This window comes from Melospiza melodia, chromosome 28, assembly GCF_035770615.1.
Source record: "Melospiza melodia melodia isolate bMelMel2 chromosome 28, bMelMel2.pri, whole genome shotgun sequence".
In the NCBI taxonomy this organism is placed as follows: domain Eukaryota; kingdom Metazoa; phylum Chordata; class Aves; order Passeriformes; family Passerellidae; genus Melospiza; species Melospiza melodia.
This window is the reverse complement of record NC_086221.1, coordinates 7,311,493-7,326,145: the sequence shown is the minus strand read 5'-3', so window position 1 is coordinate 7,326,145 and position 14,653 is coordinate 7,311,493. Positions and strand designations below refer to the sequence as shown.

General features: G+C 56.6%; 2 protein-coding genes across 2 annotated transcripts in view; one reads left to right on the top strand and one right to left on the bottom strand.

Moving 5' to 3' along the window:
• The window catches only part of LOC134430461 (ubiquinol-cytochrome c reductase complex assembly factor 2), a 79,598-nt gene that overhangs the window by 23,388 nt on the left and 41,557 nt on the right, over positions 1–14,653 (top strand). The window lies entirely within an intron of this gene.
• The window catches only part of ITPR3 (inositol 1,4,5-trisphosphate receptor type 3), a 40,957-nt gene that overhangs the window by 18,427 nt on the left and 7,877 nt on the right, over positions 1–14,653 (bottom strand). The window contains 25 exon segments of the mRNA XM_063178160.1: positions 126–255; positions 384–580; positions 853–1,000; positions 1,118–1,262; positions 1,476–1,727; positions 1,814–1,877; positions 1,880–1,984; positions 2,078–2,088; positions 2,369–2,488; positions 3,150–3,270; positions 3,273–3,341; positions 3,404–3,566; positions 3,772–3,913; positions 4,546–4,658; positions 4,660–4,707; positions 4,994–5,093; positions 5,205–5,347; positions 5,797–5,847; positions 6,867–6,962; positions 7,058–7,204; positions 8,238–8,321; positions 8,406–8,504; positions 8,603–8,761; positions 9,339–9,425; positions 12,000–12,121. Of these exon segments, the coding sequence (XP_063034230.1) occupies positions 126–255; positions 384–580; positions 853–1,000; positions 1,118–1,262; positions 1,476–1,727; positions 1,814–1,877; positions 1,880–1,984; positions 2,078–2,088; positions 2,369–2,488; positions 3,150–3,270; positions 3,273–3,341; positions 3,404–3,566; positions 3,772–3,913; positions 4,546–4,658; positions 4,660–4,707; positions 4,994–5,093; positions 5,205–5,347; positions 5,797–5,847; positions 6,867–6,962; positions 7,058–7,204; positions 8,238–8,321; positions 8,406–8,504; positions 8,603–8,761; positions 9,339–9,425; positions 12,000–12,121 (2,916 nt within the window).

Below are 14,653 nucleotides of genomic sequence, written 5' to 3'. Positions count from 1 at the left end.
GCCAGCAGCAGTTCCTGGAGATGTCACCTCTGCTGGAGATGTCACCTCTGCCACCTGTGGACGTCCTCCCAGCCCCTGGGGCCTGCTGAGCTGGGGGTGTACCAGGAGCAAAGTGGGAGAGTTACTTGTGGAGTCAAAGGCTGGAGCTGTCCCATCGGCCGCGCTGTCCTGCATGGGGTAAACCTCCACAAACTCCTTCTTGAAGACAGAGAGCAGGTAGGAGATCCTGTAGTCCAGCCGCACGTTCAGGATGAACTGGAAGCAGCAGGGAAGGAGAAACCAGAAGTGACTGAGTGCCCTCTTCACACCAACTGGGCCCCTCCTTGAGAAAATCACATTACACACCCCCATCCCACAGGTCCCACCACTCCTGTGGCTCCAACCTGCAAGATCTCCAGGATCTTCAGCTTGGTCTCCATCACCACAATGTTCTCGTTCTCAATGCTCCTCCCTCTGTCCACTTGCTCCGGGGCAGAGCCAGCGCTGAGGCTGGGGGGGCTGAAGATGGACTGTTTCCTGCTCAGCACCATGGTGGACATCATCTGCCCCACGCCCTGGATCGACCTCCGCACGTTCTTCCCTGCAGAGGCAGCCACAGTTAGAGTGGGTGGAGAGAGAGGTGGCAGAGGACCAAGGAAGGACCCACTTGACTGGAAAATGCTCTAGACTTCATCAGAGAATGAGCAGAAGGCACCAAGTATTTCTTTTGGCATAGCCAAGGCTCACCACCCCATGTCCTACAGCATACCCAGCCACATCAGCAAGCCAGCGTCCGGTTTTCTTGCCACCAAAACTGGAAAGCACTGGGCAGACCATGGAAAACCCTGGCAGACCATGGAAACGGGGACTCACCTGTCACCTCATCATTGTAGACAGCCTGCATCATCAGCTGAGGGTTCTGGACGCAGTCGATGATGCCCAGCAGGGTCCGTGTCAGGCGCAGCAGCTCGCTGAAGCTGTAGAAGCCGAAGTAGATGAGGTTGTGGGCAAGGCTGACGACCTGGGGAAGGACAAGGCAGCTCCAGACCTCGCCCTGCTCGGGGCTGAGCAGCAGATCCATGGTGGGGGACAGGGACATTGCAGCCAGGACCGTGGCACACCCTGCAAGGGGCCGCACCTCGAAGGTGAGCTTGTTCTTCTCCTCGTTGGCGAAGGGCACGGCCTCGCTCACCACGTTGTTGAGATAGTCCTCCACGAACTCCATGGTGCTGGCAAACTTGTTCTTCTTGTCATCACGCGAGGTGTTGAGGTTGGAGTCGTAGCTGCAAGGGGACACATGGGGGTGAGCTGGGGACAGCAAGTGTCCTCACACCCAGCTGGCAGGAGCACTCCTGAGCCACCGTGATCAGCAGTGATGCTGTGACAGATGGATCCCACTTCCCTCTGAGGGCTCAAACCCACTCCACAAACACTCCCCTGCCACCCCCTGTCCTGCCCTGTCCCTCAGAGCCATCCCAAGCCCTGGTGTGTCTCACTCTTTGATGGTGATGGCTGTGGGGATCTCCGTCCAGAGCCGTGCAAACTTGACGGGCATCACCAGCTCCTGGGGGTCCCTGTCCACGTGCACATGCAGCATGAGGTGGCAGAAGGAGGCGCGCAGGTCGAAGGGCAGCATCTCATCAGCCATGCACAGGAAGATCAGATCCACCCCCAGCTGCTGGGAGATCTCCTTGATGGCCAGGTACTGCCGGTCCAGGCACATGCGGGCAAAGAGCTTCAGCTGGTACCTGCCCAGGGGTGAGGGGGAGAGGGAGTGAGGCCCTGCAACCCTCACAGCCTCACCTGGACAGGAGGTGCCACAGGAGCATATCACCTGTAGTAGCTGAGGACGTTCTCGTCGTGGGCATTGCCAGCCCGGGCCTCCTGTGCCAGCTGCGGATGCTTTTCTCGTGGTGGTCGTTGTTCTTGTCGGTCCAGGTGAGCCAGACCTCCTCCTCTGAGTACTCAATGCTCAGGTACTCGTGGGTCTGGGACATCTCCTTCACTGCCTCAGCCTGGGACAGGGAAGGGGAAATCTGGAGATGCTCCTGTGGATGGAGGGGCTGCACCTCAAGAGGTGATGGAGCTTCAGTGGGACCAGGCCTGTCCCTGTGGTGGCTTTCTTGTAGGGTGGGGAGAAGGTGTAAGGGTTTTATTTAACTTCTCATTGCCCTGCTCTGATTTAGTTAAGAATAAACTTAATTCACATCCCTGACTAGAGCCCGTTTCGCCTGTGAATGTATTTGATGAGCGATTTCTCCTGGTTCTTATCCCAACCAATGAACCCTTCAAGAAATTTTCTCTCCTCTCTCCAGCTGCAGAGTGAGAGGCTTTGGTGGACGCCTGACAAACACCCCTGCTTTGGAAAACCTCTCCCTTATCCACTCACTCAGTTTTGATGAGGATGTCGCTGTTCTTCGAGTCCAGCACGCACTTGCAGATCAGCTCCTGCGTGACGGGGATGGCGATGTGGTTGGACACGCAGAGATCTGAGAGATAATCTAAAAACCTGCCGGGGGAGAGGCAGCTCAGTACATCCCTCCGGGTGTCCAGAGCTGCCAAGGACCCTGCCAGGGGGCTCGGAGACCCTGGCACACAGCCCAGAACACCTGGGGATTTGATTATGACCCCTGGAGCAAACTGCAGCTTTGTATGAAGACCTGAAAGTCACATAGGTTTGAATAGTGTAATAACAAAATGATCACAAGGTGAAAATGTAGATTTTAGGATTTTTGGTACGGGGGTTATGGGGACAAGATGGAGGAACTTGGGCGTGTCCAGCCTTTCTTCTTCTTCTTCTCGTTCTCCATTTTCTGCAGTGATGTTGGCACTTTGGGATTGGTTTAGAGTAGAAGTGCACTGTCTAACACAGGTGATGGGTATCGGGAATTAAGTGTAAATATGTTATACGTAGTTTGTAATATAAAAGACCACACACAGAGTGGCACTGTGGCTGCCCTGCTGAGCAGACCTCGGCTGGGCAGAAAGAAAACTTTATAGATAAGAATTAACAAACGACCTCAAGAAAAGTGAAGAGGCCAGACTCGTTCTTTGGACACACAGGCCGAAGCAGAGACATCCTGTGCATCTCGGGGCAGCAATTATCAAACAGCCACCCAAGATCCGTGGCTCCCCTTCCCCTCTCCCCTTCACAGGGCCCCCGCACGCACCGTGGCTCGCGGTTCTTGCGCACCAGGCTGACGAAGGTCTCCACCTCGGTTTTGGTGATGTGCTTCTCCAGCAGCTTGCGGTTGTTGTGCAGCAGCGCCGTGATGGTGTCCTCGGCCAGATGTCGTAGCCGATCTGCGACTGCATCATTCCGAACTGCTTGGCAATGTGCTCCTGCAGCGGGCACGGAAGGGCTGTGAGTGATGTCCCCCTGTCCCCCCGAGGCCCCACGGGGATGGGGAGTCCCCCCCAGCACCTGGTTTCTTGCGGTAATCCTCCTGCGAGTGCCGGAGCACGCGGTAGCACAGGCGGAACATGTATTGGTAGGGAGCGTTCTTCTGGTCCGACAGCTCTTCCAGCCTCACCAGGGGCCCTTCCCCGCCCTTGTCCTTGAATGGGGCCTTCAGGATCCCAAAGATCTGCCCAAAAGCAGAGATCAGGGCTGTGTCCTGCTCCACACCAGCCCCTGTGCACAGCTGGACACCATGACACGAGCTGGAGGCCAGACCCTTTCCCATGCTGTTTTCCATCCCTCTGGCCCCCAGAGAGGCCCTGAGCAGGACAGGACATCTCCACAGGACACTCCCCAGCCTTGCTGGGGTGCAGGGCCCCAGGGCCACCCACCTGCTTCAGGATGTTCTGCTCCCTCATCAGCTTCTGCCGCTCCCGGTTGGGCTTGGTCACCACGATGTCCAGCACGTTCTGGCCATTGTTGGGGACATCACTGACAAAAAACACCAGGTCCTCCAGCAGCTGGATCACAAACCTGCAAAGGGACATGGGGTGAGTGGGCTGGGGCTGCTCACCTGCCCAACTCAGGTCTCTGCAGTGATGCTGGTGGGTTTTGGGGGCCAAAGAGCCTCAGAAACCTGCCAGGGGAGCTGCTGGCTGGTCCTGCACTCCCTGATGGAGGAGTGGCTGGATCTGCAGCCTCTATGGTTCCTATACGCGCCAGGGTGAATGTCTGGGGGCTTTGCTTGTGGTTTACACCAGGGATTCTGCATTTAACACCTCTTCCCCTGTGGTCACCCCCGTGGGCCAGGCTGGCAGGGCGGGAGCCGCTCGCTCTGTCCCACAGGGATCTGTGTTTGCTCAGGAAGCACCAGGAACCCACCCACCTAAAAATAATACAGTGACTAAGGCGGCTGCCCCTATCGTGGGGCCATCTCCCAGCCCCTCGGATATTTTTCTAGGATATTTTTCTGGGATATTTTTCTAGGATATTTTTCTAGGAGGGGCCAGAGCAGGGCTGTGCCGTTATCTGGTTTCCTCGCCAGGCTTCTGGGTTGGGGTTGTGGGCAGGGAAGCAAGGGCAGTGCTGGCACCAGCACCAGGCAGGGGCCTCATCCTGCTGGGGAGCCCTTGGAGAAGCCCAGCACGGCCCCATCTCCCTTTTACCTCCTGTCGTTCTGGCTGAGGAAACCCTCATTCATCTTCTCCACCACGTTGGCCAGCATTGAGCTGGCGTCGTTGGCAAAGTCCAGGTCCCTGATCTCGGACACGGGCACGGAGGACAATGGCAAAAGCTTCTTTGTCCTCTTTGGTGGGGCACGTGCCCAGCTGGGAAGCAACAGAGAAGCAGCATCACACAGACAGGGCCATGCCAGGCGTGTCCCCACCATCTGCCACCACCCCTGCTGACCACAGTGACCCAGTTTGTCCCCATCAGAGGGGCTGGGGTGGGCTCTGGGTGACTGGGGTGGGCTCCAGGCTGGTGTCCACCCAACCCTTTGGGTCACCCAGGGTGTTTCACTCCCTGGGTGCTGGGAGGGAAGGAGCAGCCTAAGAGCTCTTGGGGAACAGGGAACAAGCCCAGGGAGGGAGGGAGGAGGCAGCAGGGCTGTACCATGAGGCGGATGGGCCTCTCCTCATCGATGTCGATGGGCACGTTGGTGCTCTGGATCCAGGTGTTGGTGCACAGGTGGCGCAGCCTCACGTAGGAGTTCCTGCCAACAGCACGGCGTCCTGCTGAGTGTCCTGCCAAGTGACCCCCACGGGGACACGACAGCACTGCCCTTCCCCAGCACTCAGCCTCCTCCCCGACCCCTCTGCTGTACCGTGGGACGAAGGAATCCGTCTTCTGCAGCGTGGTGGGGTCCAGCTCGAAGAGGGAGGCGATGTCGTTGCCGTGGGGCACGGCCACCAGCCTGTACTTGATCTTCTCCCCGGTGTTCCTGCGGCTGGCACGGCTGCTGCCCCCCTGCACGGTGGGGAGGGGGTCTCTGAGCCCGGCTCGGGGGTCCCCTGTGCCCAGGGCATCGGGGGGATGCAGCAGAAGCTTTGCTGGGGCTGAGCCTCGCATGAGTGGAGCACAAGCAGCGTGGATGCACCTGAGCTATGAGGCCCCCCTGATCCAAACATCACCAACAGCACAGAAAAACCCCCCTGAACATCGAGCTCTCTCATCCACCAAGCATCTCGCTGTGGCCTGGGGAGCCAACATGCACTGGGACCCCTCCGAGAGGCTTTGGCAGGGCCCTCTCATGGTGGGACACTGCTCTAAGTGCAGGCAGGGATGCTGGGCTGGCACAGAGGGACAAACTCGGCTGTAATCCCCTCAGGGGGCTCTGTTTTGGGGCATTTCCCTGCTTTCAGGCCCTGGCTGAGAGCTGGCGTGGTTGGGGCAGCGGCAGCAGCGGTTCTGCTCACCGTGGGCGCTGCTTTGGGCTCAGCCACGTCTCCTTTATAACTTGGGTTTTCCTGGAAAGTTAAAGAGGGAGATGAAAAGCGGCTGTCAGTCCTCCCACTCGGTCCCTCCAAACCCCTGGGGATGGTGTGTGATCCCTGCTCCTGCCTTCCCTGAACGCAGCACGGAGAGCAAACCTGCCCAGGTGGGGCTGGAGGATGTGACCTGTGCCCAGTGCACGGTGTCCCAGCCCTGGGAGGAGCATGGGGGAGCCCAGGGGAGCAGAACCTGGGCTCTGTGTGGCAGCAAGAACTCCCTGGAGGCTCCAGGCTGAGCTCCCAGTGAGCAGCACCAGCCCAGGATGGGCTCAGCTTGAGACCTTCTTTTGTCTTCAAGTGTTAACAGAGTGTCTTTGGGTTTGAAGCACCCATTTCAGAGCACCAGTGTTTGCTGGTTTCCATCCCACAGTGATGGAAGGGTCCTGGGGGCTGCCCTTGGGTGTCTTCTCCAGCTGGGGAGCATCCCTAGGATGTCCCTGCTGCCCTGGCAGCAGAGCACAGCCCTCGGTGCTGGCAGTGCCAGACACACCCTGGTATCCAAGTGCAGCAATTCCTCTGTGCCTCTCTCAGGAGGCTTTGAGCTGGCCTTAAAAGGGAGCAGAAAAACCTGGCAGATGGCACTTCCAGAGCCAGATTTTGCCCCCATCCTCTGCCAGGAGAGGACAGCAGGATGAGTCACGTCCCACTTCCAAGCACCAGGCTGTGCCAGTCGGTCCCTTGGCACGGGGTGAGCACAGAAACGCCCCAGCCACCCCCTCCTGTCCCTCTGGGCCAGAAAAGGAGCCAAACTCAGCCATCTGAGCAAGTGAACCCCTCCACTGGGGGATTTCAGGGGGGAAATTTGGTCCTAAACCAGGTAAATTATGATGGTGGTCAGGAGTCAAGCAAGGAGGAGCCACAGGAGCTCCCAGAGCAAACTGGAGAGGATCAGAGGAAACGCTGGGCATCCCTCCCTGCCCGAGGTGGGCGCTGCCTTTGCAAGGGGGTGCCCCAGCCCCAGGGCACGTTCCTGCAGCCCTCTGCCACCCCCTTACCTCTGCTGCCAGGTAGTTGCCCGTGGCGAGGTGCTTGAAGCGGTACAGGCCGTTCCAGTGCCCGGCTCCCCCTCGGCACGGGTCGTGGTGAACCACCTGGGGGAGGGTGGGGAGAGGCAGGGGAGAGCTCAGCCCCAGCTTGGGACAGCCTGGGACAGCTCAATCACCCCCTCCGTGCCCTCCCTGCTCACCTCCACCTCCCACAGGGCGTTGGAGCTGGTGGCTGAGGTGGCAGACTGGCGCAGCGTGGTGCGGAGGAACACGTGCAGCTTGCCCTTGTACTCGTCACAGGTGAGGAACTTCTCCTGCTCGGCGTGGAACAGCCTCACCACGTCCCCCTGCAGCAGGACACAGGGGTGAGGGTCAGGGGCCAACAATCCTGGAGTCTTGCAGGTTGGAAAAGACTCCCAAGATCATTAAATTCAATCTTTCACCACCACGCCCACTAAAACCATATCCTGAAGTGTTTGTCTGCTCATTTTGGAACACTCCCAGGGATGGTGACTGTCCTGGAGAGCCTGTTCCCATGTTTAACCACTCAGTCAGTGGAGAAATTTCTCCATGGCTCTCCTGCAATGTATCTCCTCTTGTGACCCCTCCTGCTGCAAAAGGGACAGGATTCCTCCTGGACACAGCTCCCAACTGGATGGCAGGACTGTGTGACCCTGGGGACCACAGGGCACTGCCACCTCTTCCCATCCAACCTCCTGGAGCTCTGCTAAAACATGCTCCAGGCAGCCCAAAGGCTCCTGTGATCCCAGGGGACAGGGCACAGGCACCCTGCAATGCCATCACTCCCATTATCCGTGCAGTGACCCTCTGCTTCCACCCCCAGGGAAAAATGGATGTGAATCCATCACTTTCCAGCCCTGGAGCAGGCAGAGGTTCAGCTCCCAGACCTGTTTAAGGCATTAACACCCCGGGAAGGAGGATGTGGGAAGCTGGGATAAGCACAGTGCCTGGGGATGAAGGGCTGTAAGATCCCAACAATCCACATCCATCCAGCTGCTTCCTGGAGGACCTCAGCCTCAAACAATAGCCCAGCAGGGAAAGTTCCTTTCCCAGGCAACAGCCACCCTGCTGCACGGCTGAGCAGCTGGAATTGTCCCTGCACAAGAGGCCACTGCTGGCACTGCGTGGGGTTGTCCCCAAAAGCCAATTCACCACCCTGAGGTCGGTAATTTGTGCCCTCAGCTCCCTGCTGCCAGCAGATCCTAAAATATCCCGCTCCGCCTCCCTGTGCTGTTCTCCAGGTGATGAATTCAAGCAGGAATTACAGCCCAGGAGCTCTTTTGTGCCCTTGTCACAGTGCCAGGTGGCTGCTCACACGTCCTGTCCCCCAGAGCCAAGCAGCCAAACCTCCTTCCTTACCCCCTTCAGCACTTCCTCCATGTGGTCGCAGAACTGCATGAACAGGTTGATTTTCCAGCTGGTGTTACAATTGACCGAGTTCACCTGCAGAGCAAGAGAGCGTGGTCACGACCCCAGGACAAAGGAGAAAAAGGAAAAAAGAAGGAAAAAAAACAGCCCCTCCTGTACCTCCTTGCAGCCAGCATTGTCAGCCAGCTCGTAGTTGCTGGCGTGCAGCGGCTGCCCGGCGTTCACGGGGTTCAGGATGACTTTGTCTCCCACGACTACCTGGGGAGCAAAATGGGAGAAGGGCAGCGAGGGTGAGACCTGGGTGTGGAGCCCAGCTCATGGAGCTCCCTTCAGGGACTGCTGGGCCCCAGGCTCACGTTGTCCCCGTTGCTCCTGAGCTTCCAGAAGGGCTGGATGAAGAGCCAGGAGCCCTCGTTGCCGGTGGCGTCCAGGGTGACCCGCATGGCATTCTTCTCCAGCAGCGCCGGCAAACGCTTGTTCACCGTCAGGTACTTGTTGCTCTTCATGTGCAGCAGCTGGAGGAGATAAGGGTGGGGGAGATGAGAAGTGCAGCCCCCAAGGCATCACCAGCCCCTCGCCAGATGTGCTGGATCCATGTTGGATCCATGATGGATCTGTGCTGGATCCATGTTGGATCTGTGCTGGATCCATGATGGATCTGTGCTGGATCAATGCTGGATCCATGTTTGATCCATGCTGGACCCGTGCTGGATCCCTGTTTGATCCATGTTTGATCCATGCTGGATCCCTGTTGCATCCATGTTGGATCCATGCTGGATCCATGTTTGATCCATATCTGATCCACATTTGACCCCTGCTGGATCCATGTTTGATCCATGATGGATCCCTGCTGGATCCATGTTTGATCCATGATGGATCCCTGCTGGATCCATGTTTGACCCATGTTGGATCCATGCTGGATCCATGTTTGATCCGTATCTGATCCACATTTGACCCCTGCTGGATCCATGTTTGATCCCTGCTGGCCCCGTTCTGGATCCATGTTGGATCAATGCTGGATCCATGTTTAATCCATGTTTGATCCATGCTTGACCCATGTTTGATCCCTGCTGGCCCCGTGCTGCCCCGTACCTGGATGACGCTCCCGTACTTCACCACGTCCCCGTGCACCTTCTTGTTCTCTGTCTCGTTCTGCTTCTGCTCCATCTGCGCCGCGTGCTGCTCCGAGAGGAGAAGAGCTGAGGCTGGAGCAGCACCCTCCTCCCTCCCCAGGAGCAAATCCCAGCAGGGTCACACTGGGAAGGAGGGGACGGGACGGGCTGGGATCGGGGTCAGCACCCTCTGTCCCCCAGGGATGAACTCCACCAGGAATTCCAGCCCAGGGCCATCCAAGAGCTCAGCCCAGGGCCAGGCTGTGGCCTTGACCAGCCCTAGGAACCAGCCCTTTAAATTGAGGATTTGAAAACCAGGACAGGGACAAAATGGCACCAGAATTCCCCCAGGACAGCAGGTTTTGGGGTAACACCAAACAAGGGTGCTGGGCTCAGGCTGGGGATGGGGGTCAGACACCCAAAATGGGGGATGTGGGCACTGGGGGCTCCTGGCAGCCCCAAAGCCAGGCAGCCAAAGGCAGGGTGCCAGCTGAGTGCCAGCTGTGCCATGCCCAGAGATGGAGCAGGCCTGGACCTGCTGCTGCAGGAGGTGTCCCCAGGAGTGAAGAAGGCTCAGCAGCCCCTCTCCAAAACCACAGAGATTTTCCACTGGCTGGCTCTGGCAGTGGGAGCAGTGATGGGATGTTGACACATGAGGAGTGAGGCAGGAATTTGCTCCCACAGCAAATCTGGGAATGGTGAGGGAGTGCTGACAGCCCCGGCGCCAGGCTGGGCACAGCCCGGGCACCTCCAGCCCAGGGATCCCCAAAACCGAGATGGGAAGATGGGAAACAGAGAGGGATGGAGCTGAGAGAGCCTCTGCCCTTTCCCATCATTCTCTCACCCCTTTCACCTGAGGGCAGAGGAATTGGGAAACATCTGGAATCATTGGGGGGGAAGGATGGGGCTGCAGGTCCTGAGTGCCCAAGGAGGTGAAGGTGCCTGGTACCTGTCCCTACAGGGCTCTGGGTGCCACCCAGGATGACTTCTCCATGCCCACAGAGCTCTGGGTGCCACCTGGAGTCACCCTCCATGCCCACAGAGCTCTGGGTGCCACCTGGAGTCACCATCACTGCCCTGCAGTGGTGGCTGCTGCCATCAGGAGAACAAACCCTCTCCCAGAAATCCCACACTGATGCTGCTCTGGCAGTTTAACAACAACCCCAGGGAGCAACAGGGCTCTGATGGGAGACCCAGCACCTCAGATATCCTAAATCTCCCTCCAGATCCGAGCCAGCAGCCAGGGGGGCTGGCAGGGGCAGCTCCGAGTTCCCAGGGCTGATGTTGCCACACCGTCCCTTGCATGGGGAGGCTCTGTCCCCAAGCCCAGTCAGGAATGCCCACAGGGGACTGGGGGACATCAGCAGAGGGGTTGAAAAGCTCCCCCAGCCTGTCTGAGCTGCTTTGGGTGAAGGAAACAGAGTCCAAACCCACCGGAGCTCAGCAGTGAGGGGCACAAGCTCAGAAAGGCGAGCACAGGCATCACAGGCAGGGCACCTCCAGTCCAGACCTGGCTGCTCCTGCCTCAGGAGGTCACCCCGTGGCCTGGGGGATGCTCTCAGGCTGTTTCTCACCTCCCTGATGAGGGCAGTGCCTGCAGAGCTCAGCAGGGCTGGGAAACACCGGGAGCAGCAGAAAGGAGCCAGGAAACGGCAGAACCTCTTTAAGACAAGCCCTAAACCAAGGTGCAATCAATCAGGCTCAGAAATGAGCCCCGGGGACCACTCGTGGCCAGGACAGCTGGGACGTTACAAGCCTGGCTAAGGGGGGCAGGAAAACGGGGATTCTGTGGGTTCTGTGTGCCAGGGATGGCTCGGGGCTGGGCACTGCCCCTGCCCTGGCACCTCCAGGGCAGGGCACCCTGTCCTGGCACTGCTCAGCCCCTCCTGGCCCAGGCAGAGCCGGGGATGGCGGGGCTGGGGCTGGGCTGGAGGCCCGATGAGATGATTTAGTGAAGTCTCTCCCCAGCCTCGCTTTTATGCTTTTATGAATCATCGGCGGGGCCTCGCCAGCTGCCTCAGGCGTTGTGCAATGTTTGATGTGGGCCCTGGCCAAGGCTGGGGGAAGCCAACGGGAGCCTTTCCCTTCCCCAGCCCTTTGGAGCACGTCCTGCAAGCGGGGCTCCCTCCTGCACGGGTGTCCCGGGGTGCTCAGAGTGCCCTGGGGTGCTCCAGGGTGCCCTGGGTGTGCTGAAATGCTGAGAAGTGCTCTGGGGTGTTGAGGATTGTTCTGGGGTGCTGAGGGGTGCCCTGGGGCGCTGAGAGGTGTCCCAGGATGTTGAAAGGTGCTCTGGGGTGCCCTGGGTGTGCTGAAATGCTGAGAAGTGCTCTGGGGTGTTGAGGATTGTCCTGGGGTGATGAGGAGTGTCCTGGGGTGATGAGGGGTGCCCTGAGATGGTGAGGAGTGCCCTGGGGTGCTGAAGGGTGTCCTGGAGTGCTCCAGGCTGCAGGGCTGTGCTCACAGAGCTCCTCTGCACAAGAAGCATCAGGAAGGTGACACAGCCATGGCTGGGCAGGGGACAAGGGGGAGAACACAGCTGGAAATCCCTTCTCACCCCAAACCAGCATGAGCAGAGGCGTGGATGCCATCGCCCAGCCAGCTGGTGGGCACTGCCAGCTCCGGGCTCCTCGCTCCTGCTCACCTGGAGCTTCTGCAGCAGCACCACGTCGGCGATCTTGTCCTTGTCCTGCTTGGTCTGCTTGGCCTTCCAGTACTGCTTCTGGGCAGAGTAGCGGTTCATGGGACACACCTTGAAGAGGCAATCTGGGAACAGAGCACAGAGCAGAGCCTGGCGAGGCTGCACAGCCACCAGGGCGTCCCCAGCAGGGCCAATGTCCCCGAGGGGCAGGGATGCTCCTGGGATGGTCCCCCCATTAGTGAGGAGGGCTGCTGGAGGTCACGTCAGCGTGTGCTGGCTGCTGGGTCAGCTCTAAATCAGGATAAATAATGAGTCCAGCAATGACTGCACTGCTTGGACTCGTGATGAGGAGTGTTCCCATCGGAAATGGCTGTGCTGCTCGGGAAGGAAAGCTTCAGGGGGGAGAAGGAGCTCTGATGGAGCCCAGCTGCACCAAAGGAGGAGAGGATCCTGGTGGGAAGGATCCAGGAGGGAGGCTGGGACACCGTCAGCCACCTCCAGGTCCCTTGGCTCATTTCAAAGCCAGCCTTATCAACACCTACCCTAAAGAACATGGCACTGAGTAGGGGTACCATGTCCCCTGCCATGCACCAGCTGCAAACAAAGCAGAGAAGTACAACAGAGTGTTAAAAACCACACTGAAAGCATTAAGTGAGAAATCTTTCAAAAACTGAGAGCAGCATCTGGCAAAAGACACCTGAATGGTTTACACCCAAAGCTCTACTAACCCAGTGGGCCCTGCCCAATCTAAACCTTTCACTGACCAGAACCAAAAGAAAGTTTTCCTAAGAATTCTCTGCTTTTAACCCCCTGTGTTCTCAGAAGGGTATCCACATCCTCAATAGCCACACCAAGTGCCAATAATCAAATCTAAGCACCTAATGGTTTAACCACAACATCCCAAAAAACCTCACTGCCTCTCAAACCACACTTTGCCACCCACGGGACACCCTGAGCCTGCAGAAGCTGTGGAAGGAGCCTGGGGTGGCCATCAGGACACAGACATCCATCCTTCCCTGACCTGGATCACCAGCGCTGGATGCTGCAAGCACCCACTCCCAAAACCTCGCCGTCAGCAGCTCTATTCCAGGCTCCTGAGGGATGCACAAAATGCATCCCAAAAACTCCTGCAAAGGCTCCCTGCAGTGCAGATTGCCCCAGTTCCCCTGCTTTCCCCCAGGATGGTGGGCGGGAAGTGCAGACATCCAGGGCCAGGAACTGGAGCAGGACAGCAGATGTCTGCACACCACCTCACCTCTCCCAGCCCCCTTCCCGAGCTGGGAGGGCAGGAAGGGCTCTGCAGCCTGAATCGCCCTAATTACGCCTGAAATAGCAGCCCAGAAAGTTCAGGCACAGAAAAGAAAATAAAAAAAAAATAAAAACATCTAAATCATAAATTCATATATTATAAAAACATAAAAATTATAAATTTATATATTATAAAAACCATATAAATTATTTTTAAAAATTAAAAATAAAAGAATTTTTCAGACACAAAAAATTATAATTTATATTTTTATATTAATTATAGATTTATGTTATAACTATAATTTTATAATAAATTATAATTTTAATATTAAAATTATAAATTATATAAATTATAATTTTTATATTAAAACATATAAATTTTATAAAATATATTATTAGAACATATAAATTATAAAAAATTTTAAAAAATTAAAAATGAAAAAATTTCAGAAACAAAAAAGAAAATTTAAAAAAAAATTATATATTATAGAAACATGTAAATTATATAAATTATATAAAACATATATTATAAAAAAAATAAAAAAATTTTTCAGACGCAAAAAAGGAAAATTTAAAAAAATAAAAAAAAAAACAAAAGACAAAAAAACCAAAGTCCCTTCCCTGGCTGGCGGCGGGCCCGGGTGAGTGTTTATTTACCTGGGAGTGCCGCTCTCACCGGCTGGGGCAGGGCCAGGTTTCACATCTCCTTTGCCAGCCCCGTTTGCAACGCAGCCAGAGCAGCCCCCAGGGCTGGGGCAGCGACCCTGAGCCCCCCCCGAGCACCTGCACGGGGCTCCGTTAATGGCTAATTAATGGGTGATTAATGGGTGATTAATGGGAGCTGCACTGGAAGGTGCTGGTGGGAAGGAGAAGCCAAGGGGAGGTAAAAAAAAAAAACCAGCACAGCGACTCTGAAATGGCTGCAAATCCAAATCCTGGCTCTGAGCGTGGCTTTGTAAGGAGGGAAACTGAGGCACGGCGGGGGTTGTGTGTGTGGGAAACCTCCAGCAGAGCTCGTGTTGGGAGCAGGAGGTTTTGGTACCTGGATAAAGCACGGCCAGAGTTCTGAGAACGGATTGGGGTGGGAAAGAGGGGACAAGAAGGGAGATCCTGCAGGAGCAGTGCCCAGAGTGGGCAGCTCGGAGGGGGACGTGGGGCTGGAGCCAGAGTGGCTCTGGGGGCAAAACTTCAACCCAGAGTGGCTCTGGGGGCAAAACTTTCATCCAGAGAGGGCTGGGAGACAAAATCTCCCATCCAGAGCGGTTTTGGGGGCAAAACTTCAACCCAGAGAGGCTTTGGGGACACAACTTCAACCCAGAGTGACTTTGGGGACACAACTTCAACCCAGAGAGGGCTGGGGGGCAAAACTTCAACCCAGAGTGACTTTGGGGTACAAAATTTCCATCCAG